Source organism: Enhydra lutris, unplaced genomic scaffold, assembly GCF_002288905.1.
Source record: "Enhydra lutris kenyoni isolate GAN:26980312 unplaced genomic scaffold, ASM228890v2 scaffoldscaffold92, whole genome shotgun sequence".
NCBI classification, from domain to species: Eukaryota; Metazoa; Chordata; class Mammalia; order Carnivora; family Mustelidae; genus Enhydra; species Enhydra lutris.
The window spans coordinates 1,257,208-1,273,141 of NW_019154176.1; the positions used below are offsets into that span (position 1 = coordinate 1,257,208).

The window sequence follows — 15,934 nt, forward strand, 5'->3', positions numbered from 1 at the left end:
TGGCACATAGTAGTTGCTCCTCCACAAATATTTATTGACGTTCTGACTTTCAGGCAGCAGAGAAAAACCTAGCTTTTTTCTGCACTTAGGTTAGTGGAGGCATGAACTTGGCTAAAGTTCTGAGAGAGGGGAAGGTAGAGTTAACCAGGGGAACTAGAGGTGGCACAGCAAGACTCAGGAGCTAGGTACCACATGTTAGCTATGTGACTGCAGACAAGTAGCTCACCCCGGGTCTCAGTTTCCCTGTCAATGAAATGAGAGTAGAACACTCACCTGGTAAAGATTCTGAGGCATGGATCTGAGTATGTAAAGCAGCGAGCATACAACCTGACAAAGGAAGAAAACTCAATGACTTGCCTTTATCAGTGGGGTCTGGCATAACTTGGCCACAAGTAACACAAGAATACAAATGATGATGGTGAAGAAAAAAGCAAACATTTGTAGAGGACTTACCAAATTCCAAGCACAGTTCCAAGCATCTTGCATAAACCCCCACACCTACTGGGGTAAGTACAATTGTCATCCCCATTGTACTCTTCAGGAAACTGAGGAACAGAAAAGTTGAGTGACTTGCCCAAGGTCACACAGCTAGTGATTGGAGGGATGGGGATTTGAACCTAAGCTGCCTGGTTCTTATCCACTAGAAAAGATGTTTGTTATCCACATTGTAAGAAGTCTGGAGGCCCAGTGGTTGGTTGCAGGATTGGCTCCACAGCTTAGTGATGTCCCCAAGGAATCCTTCCCATCTTTCCACTCTTGTCATCTCCATTGTAAGGACTCTCCTGGTAATCATTACCACTCATGGTCCCAAGATGGCCACCTTGTTCCAAGATGTCTACAGAAAAGTGTTAGGCCAGAGAAGAGGAGGGGTTGTCTCCTGCCATGTGACTCCTCTCGGGGGAGGGAAACTCGTCCCCAGAAGCCTCCAGCAGGCTTTCACTAAGATCCTGTTAGGCATATGACCCAGTCATGTGACCCGTGCTCCCATCAAAGGGAATCCTGAAGAAAAGAGACTATTGGTCATTTTCTGACTCTTTGATGGAAGGCAGACTCCACTGACAAGGGAGGGGGTAGGATTGACTATTGAATAAACAACCATCACTATCTTCCATGATTCTTTTCCTAGTTTAAGGGAAGTCCTATCTTCTACCTAGCCTTCCATCTCTTTTAGAGTATATTAGTTATTGCTAGGCTTTCTTACATTTAACTTCCTTCTTATCTATTCAACAAGCATTTATTGAGCACCTACCTATATGCCAGGCACAGTTTTAGGTACCAAGGATACAGCTGTGAACAAAACAGATGAAAATTCCTGCCCTGGTGGTGGGGGGTGGGGGGCATGCAAGAGCAGCGCCATCCAGTGGAACTTTCTACGATGATGGAAATCAACTGTCCACATGTGGTTAGGGAGTACTTGAAATACATCTAATGCAACCGAGGGACTGAATGTCTAAATTAATTTAATTTAATTATATATTGAAACAGCTACATGTAAGTGCAACTAATGTGACTGAGGAACTAAACGTCTGATTTAACTTAAATTAAATTAAGGGTATATTTAAATAGCTGTGTGTGGCTAGTGGTTACCATATCAGGCAGCTCTAAAGGCCAAGGGATACATTATCAACTTCTCTCTCTGGACATGTCAACATATTTAGTGTTTCCCACCCTGAAAATCCTCCTTTCTCATACCCAGGCTCTTCTTTCTGGTTCGTCTTCTCTTTCTTATTTTTTATTTTTTTTCAAAGATTTTATTTATTTATTTGACTGAGATCACAAGTAGGCAGAGAGGCAGGCAAAGGGTGGGGGGGAAGCAGGCTCCCCACTGAGCTGCTCATCCTTTGCACCTGACTCATCCATGGGCTGCCCTAGAGACCATCGGCTTTGCCTTTCTCAAAACACTTTTGAACTTGACCCCCAGGGATGACTCTCTCTGCCAGGTCTCCTGCAACCTCTATGACTTCCTCTTTTTCACCAAGCTCCTTCCTCAACACCTTCTCTTTTTTTTTTTAATTTTTAATTTTTAATTTTTTTATAAACATATAATGTATTTTTATCCCCAGGGGTACAGGTCTGTGAATCACCAGGTTTACACACTTCACAGCACTCACCATAACACATACCCTCCCCAATGTCCATAACCCCACCCCCCTCTCCCGGCCCCCCTTCCCCCAGCAAACCTCAGTTTGTTTTGTGAGATTAAGAGTCACTTATGGTGAGGGTTGATGGTGAGGGTGAGTCACTTATGGTCACTTATGGTCACTTATGGTGAGGGTTCCATTTATTCTTTTCCTACCCCACAAACCCCCCATATTGCATCTCCACTTCCTCATATCAGGGAGATCATATGATAGTTGTCTTTCTCCGATTGACTTATTTCACTAAGCATGATACCCTCTAGTTCCATCCACATCGTCGCAAATGGCAAGATTTCATTTCTTTTGATGGCTGCATAGTATTCCATTGTGTATATATACCACATCTTCTTTATCCATTCATCTGTTGATGGACATCTAGGTTCTTTCCATAGTTTGGCTATTGTAGACATTGCTGCTATAAACATTCTGGTGCACGTGCCCCTTCAGATCACTACGTTTGTATCTTTAGGGTAAATACCCAGTAGTGCAATTGCTGGGTCATAGGGTAGTTCTATTTTCAACATTTTGAGGAACCTCCATGCTGCTTTCCAGAGTGGTTGCACCAGCTTGCATTCCCATCAACAGTGTAGGAGGGTTCCCCTTTCTCCGCATCCTTGCCAGCATCTCAACAACTTCTCTTAAAATGTTGTTCTTCCCCAACATTCCACTGGGGGGCCTTGGCTTTTTTCACTTGCCCTATCTACCCCTAGGATATCTGGTCTACCATAACCCTGTTTTCTACCACTCTTTTCTCACTTACCAGATTTTTACTGAGTTCTTGCTAGGCCATAAACAGTGCTACAGGCACTATAAACAAACAAACAACTTTGTCCTCATGGTGCTCACATTGTAAACGAAGGGGTGAATAATAAATGCAACTTAATAAGCTATATAATCCTTCAGAGTGAAGGATCTCCTTAGCAAGAGGAGCCAGGGAGATCCTCTCTGAGAAGGCAAAATGTGAGCTCTGAAGGATTTGAAGAGGGCCAGCAAAGCAAAAAGGGAGACAGTTGAGGGGATAGACATTTGCAGTAGAAGAAATGGTCAGTATAATTCCCATGGCAGAAAGGAGCTCTTCCTGTTGGAGGAACAGAAGATCAGAGTGGCCAGGATGTGGTGGGACAGGCAGTCAGTGGGAGTCAAGTCATGCAAGGTCATGTGGTCATGGTAGAGTTTGGATTATATTCTAAGCCTGATGGAAGCCAATGGAAGGTTTGAACAAGGAAGTTACAGAAAACTGGCATCTCAAACTCATCATGTCGACAGCCCAGTCTTGATCTTCCTCCAAACCTACCCCTTTCCTATTTCAATTTACAGAGACTTCATCCTTCAGGTAGCTCAGGCCAAAACTCTGCAGGCCTCTTTGATTCTTCTAGCTCCCACCCCACTCAGTCTTTCCATGGGAAGCCCTGGTGGCTGCCATATTGTTCTCCATAGCACTTGCCACGATCTAACATGTCATGTTTTCCCATTGTCTCTTTGTGCCTGGCAGTGTCCTCAGGCACCCTGTAGTAGGTGCTCAATAAACCCTCATTGAATAAATGAATAGCTGTTGCTTAGTGGCCAATTCAGAACCAGGAAGCCAGTCTTCCTTTCTCCCTTTCCCGCCATGGCCTCCACCCCATTCAATGAGCCATGTGAGGTAGAAAACTGGTGTTCTGGAGTCCTGGGGTCCTGGCTTTGAGTTCTTGCTCAGTGGTATGGACCTTCATGCATTAGTAACTTCTCCAGGCTCTAGTTTCCTCTGGAAAATGGGACTCATCCTGCAGACTGCTGGGATGCAGGGAGGATTTGATGAGCCCAGGCAAGCTCCCCGATGCCCAGCAATCAATGGCAGCTATATTTAAATTGGGGCCTCCTTTGTACTCCCACTGCCTTTGTCCTAGTTCCAGCCCTCATTACGCTGGCCTGCTCTCACCGCTCCCTCCTCGCTCTGCCTCCATCACTGCCCATCTGTCCTGTCAGCTGTCAGCCTTGTCTTCACCACGCCAACCCTAATCACATCCCTCCCCTGCTCCGAAACCTTACATGACTCCCACTGTCCACAGGACAAGACCCACCTCCTCAGCTCCCAGTTCACAGCCTCCAACACCAGCCCACCCATTTTTCCCCACCAATATCCTGAACAAAGCTTGTCTTTGTGGGGCCTTCTTGGCCACAGAAACCTCCCCACCCCAACCTGTCACATTCCCTCTTAATTCCTTCTCATCCTTCCAGGGTGAGGGATGAAAAATAGTACATGTTAGGTGCCAGGTTAAGATTGCCCTGGGCCAGGGGGAGGTCGGATTATCTGCATTTCTGAGGCTTAGACAGATTAGAACAAAGGCCACATAATGTGAAAATGTAGGGCCAAGGTTTAACTCTGCATCTGAGATTTTGTGCTGTGCTACCTTCTTGTACTTGGGCTCCATGGTGATGCTGTCCCCAGGTCTCCTGTCTGTGTTTAGGTCCTCCTTATTCTCCAGCCTGCGGCCACAGGGCCTAAAGCTTGAACCTCACCCACTTGTGCAGTCCCTGGAGGGTGGGATCAAGTTCTTCTCAGTGCTACCACTGTGCCCAGTGCAGCCTGGCCCAGACCCACCACGGTTCACTTGGAAGTGTGGTGGCCCATTCCTCACCCCCTTCCAACCTCTGGCCTTGCCCTGTAGGGGACCTTCTTGTAATACAGGTCACATCCCATCCCTCCAGTGCTCAGAACGCTCCGTGGCTCCCACGTCACTCAGAGAAGGAACCAGAGTCCACGGAACCACGACCCACTGGGCCCTCTCTGATCTGCCCATCACCACCCTGCCCTCACCTCCTCCCACTGTCACCCTGGCTGGCTTGGCTCTGGCCACCCTGGCCTCCTCACACTCCCTCAGCTGCACACCAGCAGAGCCACACTCATTGTTTGGTTTGGTTTTCTGTGGGGTTTTTTTTTTTTTTCCCTTTTCATTTATTTCTGAGTAGCTTAGCACACTTCCTGTGTGCCAGGCACCATGCCAACCACAGCACCTGTATCAGTCCATTTAATCCCCACATCCCTTTGAGGCATCATCAGTACTGTTGTTATCCCTGTTCTATAAAAGGAGAAACTGAGGCACAGAGAGGTGTACTGGCTTGTCCCAGGTCACCCAGGTGGGAAATGGCAGAGCCGGGATTTGAACCCCATGCAGGCTGGGCTTGTAATACTGAACCACTTTCCTGCCAGTTGGTAAAAAGCGCTGAGCCCTGAAGGGTCTACCATTCTCCCTGAATGCTCCCCAGGACCCCTGGGCCTCCCCACGAATCATTCCAATTGTGCATGTGAAATATATTGAATGTCACCCCAACCACATGCCAAGGAAGCTTCTATTCCTCTCAATCCGGTGTTTATTACCACCATCAACCATACACCTTGTTGGGGTCGTTGTAAATCACCTTTTATCCTATAAGGCAGGTACAGTAAACACGGGAGATAAAACTGAGGCCAGCAAGGTAAAGTCACCTGCCTGTGGTCACCTAGCCAATAAATGACATCAAATCCCACTCCCGTCTGACCCTGAAACCCACCCTCTGTTTTCCACTCTGGCTTCTTTCTTCCAGCATCTTGGCGACAGTTGGGACGGAGTTTGACCTACGGACGCTGAGGGCAGTTCGAGTGTTGAGGCCGCTCAAGCTGGTGTCTGGAATCCCAAGTGCGTGAGTTTCCAACCCTGGAAGGGGTCTGCTTAGGGGTCCTAGGAGTCCTCAATTTCCCCTCTGCAGAGCATCTCAGAAGCAGCCCCTGAGTGCTTCCCAGCTTGTACCAGGGCTGCCTTCTCTTGGGGGGGATGCTCCCAAGGGACCACCAGGGACCTGGCAGCTGGTCTCCGTGAGCTTTCAAAAGCAAGCCAGGAGCCTCTCCTATAACCACAGCATCTGTTTATTGAGCACCTGCTGTCTATCAGGAACCATGCTGATACATCTCAGTCAGTACTCAAGGCTCTTGAAGTTGGGAGGGAGTGCTGATATCTCCATTTTACAGATGTAGAAACTGAGGCTCAGAACAGCTGAATAATTTGAGCACAGTCATGTGGCTGAAAATGGCAGGATTAGGAGTTAGCAAGTATGACCCCAAGCCTGGCCACTAACACTGGTGGCAGTGACTGTGACCATCTATGGAGCACCTGCTGCATACTGGACACTGTAGAGAGAATGTTGCATGCATTGTCTTGTTTGTCTTCTCAGTGGCCCAGTGAACCCATTTTACAGATGAAAAGGCCGAGGCTCAGACAGGTTAAATTCTGCACCTGAGCTCTGACAACCTGACAGTAATGAGCTCCAGAGCCCATACTCGTCCCATCTTCTTGCTTTCTCCTACTCCAAGGGTGCTCTTGCCCCACCTGTTGGACGCAGCTGCCATTTTCAGGGTCAGACGTAGATTTGGCTGCCAAAAACCAAACAAAACAGGGCTGACCTTTTTCTGTCCCACTGCCTCAGTTAGTACTACTACTACTAATTTGAAAGCACTTACTAAAAAAGAAAGAAAGAAAGGAAAAGAAGAGAAAAGAAAGCACTATGTGCCAGGCACTGTTCTGAATATTTGCCATTTTAAAAATTCGTTTGTCCTCACGACAAGCCTGTGAGGTAGGTTCTATTATCAGTTCCATTTTACTCATTGGCTTCATTTGTCAGGTTCATTGCCATCTGGATTGAAACAGTAAGATCTCCCAGACGACCACCAGCAGGGTCTTTTCGTAGAAAGAAGGCACTGTGCCTAGCTGTCCGTAGGACTCCAGGAGCTGCCGGCATTGCATTAAAGGGTCATTCCCAAACTAATACTAACAAGAATTTCAGCACCTGTGATGGTACTTTGCCAGATATGTGCTCTTTCATTTAATCCTGAGAAGGAGGTGCTATTCTAGTCCCCATTTACAGATGAAGAAACCAAGATTCAGAATGGTGACCTGACTTGCTGAAGGTCACATTGCTAGTAAGCAGACAACTAGGTCGGTCCCCTCAGTGCAGACTTAGCTAGGTGCTCAGATGGCCCTGCTTTATCTGGGGAGGGGTGTCAAGAGAGAGGGAATGAAGGCAGGAGGATGGGAATGGAAAGGTTACGAGCAAGGATACAGTCTCGGCCTGATCCTGCGGGAAGCTCAGGAGTGTGAGGAGCACCAAAGTTATCCTCCAGCCTGAGGCACAGGGACGGCTGGCCTTTTATCCTTCTCTGGTCACTTACTGGGGGCAGGGGGTGGGGGAAAGCGGGAAGACAAGGGCTGCTTAGGTAAGGCAGCTCTTGAAAACCAAGGGCATTTGTATAAAGAGGAGGGGCAGCAGGGAGCCATTCGCAGCCAGCTGGAAGGGGGGCTCAGCAGAGGGGGAAGCTCCCCGGCCTGGGCACTCACCGCATGCAGTGTCCAGAGCCCTAACCACTCTGCCCACCGCCTCCATTAGCATCACCCTTCCATCGCGGGTCCCTGGGGCTTCCACCTGCCAGGAGATGCTAATCGTGAGCCCTGCAAAGTTCTTCTAATCAGGAAGCAAGGCCTTGGGCTTTTTGTCTGAACCCTGATTTTAACCATAGACTTTCCTAAGAACACAATGGCTACAAACACACAGATTTGACATCCCTCAGACCTGGGTTTTAGTCCCGGCTCTGTTATTGCTGACGCCCTTGGATGAATCACCTCTCTCGGACTTGCTTCCCACCTCTGAAGAATGGGGTAATTTTACACGGGTGCCCACTTCATGGGGTTGTGCTAGAAGCCAATGAAACCATGTCTGGTTTCTCAGGACTGGAACTGGGACGTTGACTGCTGTCCCCGCGCAGAGGTGTGGCTGGCTTCGCCGGTGCCTCTGCATGAATTAGGAAAAGACGCCCCCTCTTGGTGGGAAAAATTAGGAAAAGGCACCCTGCTCTGGGTAAAAGCTTCCCAACACCCAGGAATATGGCTCAGAAAGCAATCAATTTCCACCCCTTCCTTAGCTAAAAGGTCAACAAATGACAGCGTATGTCAAATGCTTTAAAAATATTTTAAAAGAAGAAGGGCTTAAAATATTAAAATATTAGGAGGGCTTGTTCCCATTTTATGACAACCAGCCTGTGTGGTCCCTCGTCATCGGCCCACCCCCAGCCTCGCGTGTGGGTTCCTAGAGTTTGGGGTGCTTGCTCACAGAGCCGTGCGGCTCTCTCTGTGTCTTCTCAGGTTTACAAGTCGTCCTGAAGTCGATCATGAAGGCAATGATCCCCCTGCTGCAGATCGGCCTCCTCCTATTTTTTGCAATCCTTATTTTTGCAATCATAGGGTTAGAATTTTATATGGGAAAATTTCATACCACCTGCTTTGAAGAGGGGACAGGTAGGTCCAAGCAGCATGATGTGGTTGGTTTTTGTCTTTTGGGTTTTTTCCAGCCTTCCTCCCTTGGGGACAAACTCCTGGAAAGGATATGCAAGGCTTTGCTTCTTTCTCCTGGCAGCTGGGAAAACTTCCTTGCAAAGCGCTACAGGCAAAGCCAGGGGTGAGATAACCCTTGGGGTCTTGGTTGTTCTAGGGCCTTGCATTGGGGTTCCCCAGAAGCTGTCCCAGGGGTAAGTAGTTTATTTGGGAAGTGATCCCAGAAAGTGCCAGAGGGGGAGTGGGGACATGAGACAGGGAAGGAAGATATCTAGTAAAGGGGTGTAGTGTTATCAAGCAAGCTACCATTGTGGGCAGCTGGGGTCCGGTCCCATTGTGCAGCTTGGGGACGTAGCATAGGACACACGCTTCAGACCCATCCCAGCCAGGGGGCAAGGGAGTCAGGGTCTTATCCACCAACTTCTGTCTGACACTGGCAAGGACTGTCCCTGGGTGGGCATTAATGTCCCGGCACGGCTGGCGGACCCGCATGCCGGGCTGGAGCAGGCATGAAAGATGTTTTCAGGTGGGAGGGTGGGGAGGCCAGTCCAACAGCAGGATTTGGACAGGGTGCCAGCAGCTTCTGCCTCGTAACCTTACAGGGACCACATCCCAGGCTGTGTTCTTAAGCAGGAGGAAAGGGGACAGCCTGGTCATGAAGGAAGAGGTCTGATTGCTTTGTTGGGGGGCAATCCCCATTGCCTGGAGAAAAGGAATAGAGAAGGTGGCCCTCTCGGCAACCCCCCCCCAGAATGTACCTTGAAGACACCCCAGCTGGGAGGCAGGACACCAACAATCAGAACCTAGCACAAGCAGGGTTCTGTGTCAATGGCAACTCCTCAGTGGTTGGGTGAAGAAATGCAAGGTTGGGGGACAGGCAGAGAAAAGCCAGGAAGGCAGGAGGCTCACTTGTAGGACTCAGCTCTGAATCAGCAATGTCACAGGGCGGTGTCCCCCACTATCCACACACTCAGGGGCCCCGGCACCCTCCAGATACATTTTCTATTAAATGTCCTGCTCTCCAAGCTCCTTCGCTCTCTGAAGCCCAAGAACCAAATGGAACCGGATAAGGACAGAAGCCTGGATGTCTGTGTTGGGACCACTGGCCATCTTGGTCCAGATGGGCTGGCTGGCAATGCTGATCATGGGACAAGGGAACCATGAATTCAAGGGATAGACAGCGTGGCTGGTGAATCTAAAGGGGAACCCCTGTGAGAAATGAAAGGAGTTTTAGGCCCGTCTCTGGGAAGAAGATTCTGTCCAGGAGTGGCTTCCCACGCACCCCACGTGGTGGAGCCATGGCCCAAGACCACCCCAGAGGGAAGGAAAACTCAGTTGGAAACGTTTATTCAAGATGTCCTTTTTCTTCCTCCTTTTCTCTTGCTCCTCCTGACTCCTTCTCTCCTGGGCTTGTGAAGTTTGCTCAATATGGGATGTCCTAATTATTTCTTTTCCCGATGAAGAAGGTGTTAATTGAGGCAGAGCTATTTCTGCGCCTGGCCTCGTCACCCGGGCGGAAACACAGGAGGGAGAGATACAGGGCAGGGCCCCTCGGAAAAGTCAGCCAAGAGCAGAGAAACCAGGACTCCTGGAGCCTAGGTTTTGGGGTTTTGTTGAGGTGATTTTTTTTTCTTTTTTGGTCTTTCTAGTCAAGCAGACACAACTGGCTTAGGTCTGAGTGGGGTTGTGAGGGGGCAGATGTGGGGGGGAGCAGCTGGGGGGTTAGAAAACTTCATTTTAGGAGGATGACTGAAAAGCTCACGATTAAAAATATAAGGCGTGTGAGTAAGAGACAGATATATACAGACACCCAGGCAGCAGGTTAATTTTAAAATATATTTATAACCAAATTCCTCAGACTCTCTGGACGGTTGCTTTTCTAGAAGCAATGCTCAGAGTGTTTCGTGATGGGGGGGCGGAGGGTTGAGGGGGGATTGAAATCAGGAGAACCACTGGGCCAAACTGCCAAGGAGAGACAGATTTTAAACTGCATCTCTTTATCCTCGGGAACCCGGTTCCTGCGTGCCCAGAACCGTGCCAAACACTCAGAGAAATGCAAAGGTAAAGTGGAAGGCATTCTGCTTTCTAAGTGCCTCCAAAATCGTTTAAGGAGATAAGATTCCTCATCTCCAATCAGTTTATAGCCATGAAGGCTGACATGAGCTTTATCTCCCCACTAAATATGGACGAACATTGGGGAGCTCTTGTAGCCCTGAGGAAAAGGAGGGACCAGAGTTCACTGGCTGCCGCAGGGGGCTGCAGGGGGTGGGAACTGAGCCAGACTTGGTCACAGGGTGGAGACATAGAAGGTTCTGGACAGAGGTGACCTTCCCAACAAACACTGGTTCTCATTTCTTATAGGAGCCCATGCATTTTCTTCTCCCCACTCTGAGCCTGCTGTTTAAAAGATGTTGCCTTCCCATCTGTATCTGTATCTGTTAAATATTAGCCCCCCTGTACCAAATCCAGAATGAATGAGAAAGGCATTTCCAGCCACTTAAACTAGTGGCCGATGTGCTCATTTCTTCTTGAGCAGTGGGTGTCAGCTCTGAGAGTGGCGGGTGTCACTTTGTGTGACCTACAGTTTCTATTTAACTAACGCTTCAAAGGCCAGTAAGATTCACGCCTTCCGTGCTGGTTTATTTCTCTCTGCGGCATGCTGAGTGGGGGTTGGGAATTTGTGCCCATAGCACATACACTGAGAGCTATTTTTATTTTGTGGAGACCTTGAATTTGCACACTTGGCTGTTTGTTTTCTTGGTGGACAGTGTTGCTCTCTGAAAACCTTCAAAAGTGTGACTCACTGAATAGGGTCCTCTTGTATCCACTGCTCTGGTCCAGTGGGGACACCACTGGGTCATTCTGTGCTCCCCGATGCCATGTGTTTCCAGGGTCTCCCCATCAACACCTTGGAATTCAGACCCCACCTTTGGCACCCAGCCCAACTTCACCAGGAAGTTGTCTTTGGTTGCCAGCAAAAGGGGCATCTGTTGGCATGTGTCTCTTTCCTTGTGGCATTTTTACAATCTGCCTCTTGCTGTTTGGGGAGAAAACTTAGCTCCTGTGCCTAAGGGTAAGTACTGTGTGTACTGGCCTCCCTCGCCCCCAGAACAGCTCCCTGAGCCCAGTACATCTCAAAAGAAAGAAAGAAAAGAAAAAAAGAAAAGAAAAGAAAGAAAAAAGGAAGGGAGGGAGGGAGGAAAACAGGGAGAGAAGAGAAGGGGAGAAAAGAGGAAAAAAAGAAAAATCAGTCAGGCAACTGAAGAACAGCATCACGTGATTCACATATTTGCCCTAATGGAAGTCTGGAGAACACTGCCCCCAACCATCTCACAATGTGCATAGCATATTCACCCAGACCCTCTATATTAGGGAACAGAAAGCACATCTCAACAGATCTTAAAGGACCAAAGTACACAAAATATTATCCTCTGACCCCAATGTAATTAAGCTGGAACTTGGTAACAAAAGGATAACCCTGAAAGTGTTTGGAAATTAAGAGGCATGCTTCTTATCTGTGAATGAAATGATAGGGTATTTGAGATTTGCTTTAGAAATATTCTAGTGCAAGGCAAAGTGTGGGGAGGGGATACAGATGAAACAAGACTAGCCCTGAGTTGATAAGTGTTGAAATTGGTGATAGGTACATGAAAATTTGTTATGCTATTCTATTTTTTAAGATTTTATTTATTTTAGAGAGAGAGCGCGCAGGGGGAGGAGCAGAGGGAGAGGGACAAGTAGACTCCATGCTGAGCACAGAGCCTGACACAAGGCTTGATTCCATAGCCCTGAGATCATGACCCAAGTTGAAATCAAGAGTCGGACACTCAACCGACTGAGCCACCCAGGTGCCCCTATGCTATTCTGTTTTTGTAAATATCTGGCAAGTTAAAAAAAAAAATAAGAAATGCATCTTGGTTATCCACGGGTCAAAGGAGAAATAATATTGGAAATTGCTGAATATTTTGCTTGAGTGATAATGATAATAATGCATGACAAGTTTTGTGAGATGCAACTAAACCTGCACACAAAGGGCAATTTATAGCCCTAAAAGAAATGAATCCGTCTCAAAAGTTTAGGAAATGCACAGGGAAAGTAATAAAACTTGGAGAAGTAATTAATAAAACAGAAAACAATGAATAGATCAACAAAGCCAAACTTAAAAAAAAATACTGATAAATTCATTCCAATAGTCATTTTTTTCCAACAATATTGAATCTCTACAGCCCCTGAGAGCTGGTTTTCCTAGCGCTTTCCCCTGACTTTTCTCCCCTTCCCTTTCATAGATGACATTCAGGGTGAGTCTCCGGCTCCGTGTGGGACAGAGGAACCCGCCCGCACCTGCCCCAATGGGACCAAATGTCAGCCCTACTGGGAAGGGCCCAACAATGGGATCACTCAGTTTGACAACATCCTATTTGCAGTGCTGACAGTTTTCCAGTGCATCACCATGGAAGGGTGGACTGACCTCCTCTACAACGTAAGTGATGCAAGTATGGGGAGAGGTGGCCCTCCTGGACCAGCCAATTCCTGAGGCTGAATTGGAGGGATTCTGAGCCGGTGAGGTGGGGCGGGGCGAGGGGGCAGGAGGCATCAGAACTTTAGGTAGAAGAGACCCCTTGGGACATGGAAATCTAGAGGGCACTTAGATGCTGCATAAATTTTCACTGTTAAAGTGTTTAAGTATAACTTTAGATTTTTTAATATGTAAATGTGTGATTCACAAGCCCATATGGATAAAAGAGTAATATCCCGAGATGTATACAAAGGGACTCTGTGCTGGGACCCTCGCTGGCCCTCTGCCAGCCACACTCCTTCTCTGTAGGGTGAGGAGCCCATGGGGCACAGGGGATATATCTTTCAGAAGCTGGTACCAGCTATCCCACTTTCTAGACAACCTTCTTGGATTATCCAGGATTCTGGAATTTTCTGCCCAAGCCCAGATTCTGTGAACTTGCATGAGATTCTTCTGTGGGTCTGTTCTCCAACTAGGCCAGGTGTCCTAGGAGCATCTGTTGGCACAAATGTGGCTGGAGCTTAGCTATGTGAACAGGAACGTCCATGCATGTGTGCATGAAGCCCCCTGCCCCAGGCCAGATGGAGCCATGAGTGGGAGAGAAGGCAGGCCATGCATGGTCCAGGGGCAGGGCTGGATTTGCTCACATCATGATCCAGGGCAGACGTCTAGGTTCTAAATTCCACCCTGACCTTCCCAGTGCTTATGAAGGTATGTTTACAAAGGCGAAGCATACAGCATATTTTATTTAGTAGCTTTTAAATATTTACACAGAGTATGTGGGCCTCCATCGGTGCTCTTGTCTGAGATCTTGAAAACATTAGAGACAGGCCCACCTGCCCCACTTGCATCCTGTTTCCTATCCCTCCACCAGGTGCCATCCCTTCAGCTCCTTGGTGTATGCTTTCTGTGTTTATGCAAATATAAGTGTAATCAAATCTATATCCTCCTCCTCCCTCTTTCTTACCCCAAAGTGTAGCATTCTATGCCTGCTATTTTATTCTGTGATTTGGGGGGGGGGTGTCTCATGACAATGTATACTGGAGATCTTTCCATGGCAGGACATGGAACATGACCTCGTTCTTTTGTACAGCTGCATAGCAGTCCATTGTTTGGTGGGCTGTGGTTCATTTAATCATTTCTCCCAGAGACAAATGCTTGGATGGTTCCCCATCCTCTGACATTGAACTCAGAGCTGCCATGAGCCCTACTGCATTTACGTCTTTTCATCCTTGTGCAGAAATAGCAGGGGTTGGTGGTGTCCATTCCCAGAAGTGGGATCACTGGGTCAACAACTAAAGTGTATTTATAATTTTGATAGATATTTAGATGTACAGGTTTTAGAACTCTCTCTGCCCTAAACACAGCACACCTTCCTCACCCACCTGTGCCTTGAGAGGGCCTCCCTCCCACCCCCCGCCCAAGTCAGTCACCTGTCAGCAGCTGGAGATGGGTGGAGTCAGGAATACAAGGTGCCACAAGTGTAGTGACCTCATTGGGCTGGTCCACATATACCTCTCTTGACTCACAGAGGTGTCCTCTCTGCCTGCGTAAGTGCTGAAATTGTCACTTAAGGTTCTGCCATATGAGCCAGGGCTTGGCCTGCTGGGGAAGCAACACCATGTTTCTTCCTACATGTGGGGCTGCTGAAGTCTCCTCCTGGTGGCAGTTGAGGTTTCCTAAGGAAAGTTCCCCCTTGGGGGTGGACGGAGATTTGCAAGAATCTATCCTTTTGACCAGTGGCTCATTTTTGGGTGGGGCTGAGAGTACAGCCTGGAAGTGGATTGCAAAAGTGCCATAAACAGCTGAGCATGTCACATACTGCACAAGCCACATCTCAGGAGTGTAATTTGTATTGTAGACTACCATTATTTGGTATTGTATTATTGGTATTACCAAATAATGGTATTTGGTATTGTAGTCCACCATTATTACAGTTTTTGACAACTATAAAGAATGTAAGAAGGAGATATGGTGTTCTAATTTGTATGAAGACCTTGTCTAAGCATAGCATCCTAAAAACAGACCACAGATCTCAGAAATGTTCAGTCTCTCTCTTGGGCCTCACTTACAAAGAGCTTGGATCAAAGGTTACACCCAATTGGCAAAAGCTTGCTGGGGGATTTTTATGGGTTCTAGATTTTGCTTTGCAAGGGTGGTGTGAGAGGAGGCTGCAGAGGGAAATGAGCCCTTCTGGAAGTGAAACAGAGCCAGGGGCCAGGAAGGTAAGGAACTTGGACAGAGAATGGGACTGAGGAACAGAAGCTAAGAAAATTGTGAACATGGGAAAGGGTTGTGTCCAGAGAAAGCGTCCAGAGGTTCAGAGGAAGTCACTGGGGATGTACTTAGTAGTGGGAGAGGAAGCATGAGCAGGACGACATATTTCCAGAAGATTCTCTAGTCATAAGCACCATTGTTGGAAGAGATACTTGTCCTAGAAGCTTAGAGCTGAGCTGTCTTTGGGGAAACAAGCTGAGGGGAAGTGGTGAGAGCACAGTCAGGCACCAGACTGCCTGGGTCCCCATCCAGGGGACTCTACCACTTCCTTGCTGTGCAACCTTGGGCAAGTCACTTGGCCTCTCTGTGCCTCTTTCCACTTGTGCAGTACGAGCAGAAGCACGGTCTTACCTCACAGGGCAGGAGGACTGAGTGAGCTGGGTACATGTGAAGTGTTTAGAACAGTGCCTGGTCCTCAGCGAGCTCTGTGTAGGGCCGAATTCTCCACCCTGGTAGGCATGGCTCTCAGAAACATATGAATTTCTTATCATAAAAACCCCAGCAGCACCCGACGAAGTAGAGTGAGCTGTGGGGTTCCACTTCATTCCCCACCCTCACCCTCAACACACTGGTAGCTGTTACTAACTCCGAGCAGCTTCTAGAACTTTACATGTACTTACATCCCACCATCATCCTGTGAGTAGAAACCCCACCCATGATCTGGG

The 15,934-nt window shown here is 48.0% G+C and overlaps 1 protein-coding gene across 3 annotated transcripts in view; it reads left to right on the plus strand.

Annotated features, from left to right (window-relative positions):
• Positions 1 to 15,934, plus strand: part of LOC111162543 (calcium voltage-gated channel subunit alpha1 A) — a 213,317-nt gene that overhangs the window by 88,176 nt on the left and 109,207 nt on the right. For all 3 annotated transcript variants that reach the window (XM_022527035.1, XM_022527034.1, XM_022527033.1), the window contains exons 4-6: positions 5,703 to 5,794; positions 8,288 to 8,440; positions 12,763 to 12,956. In XM_022527035.1, coding sequence (XP_022382743.1) covers positions 5,703 to 5,794; positions 8,288 to 8,440; positions 12,763 to 12,956 — 439 coding nt within the window. The remainder of the gene's footprint in view (positions 1 to 5,702; positions 5,795 to 8,287; positions 8,441 to 12,762; positions 12,957 to 15,934) is intronic.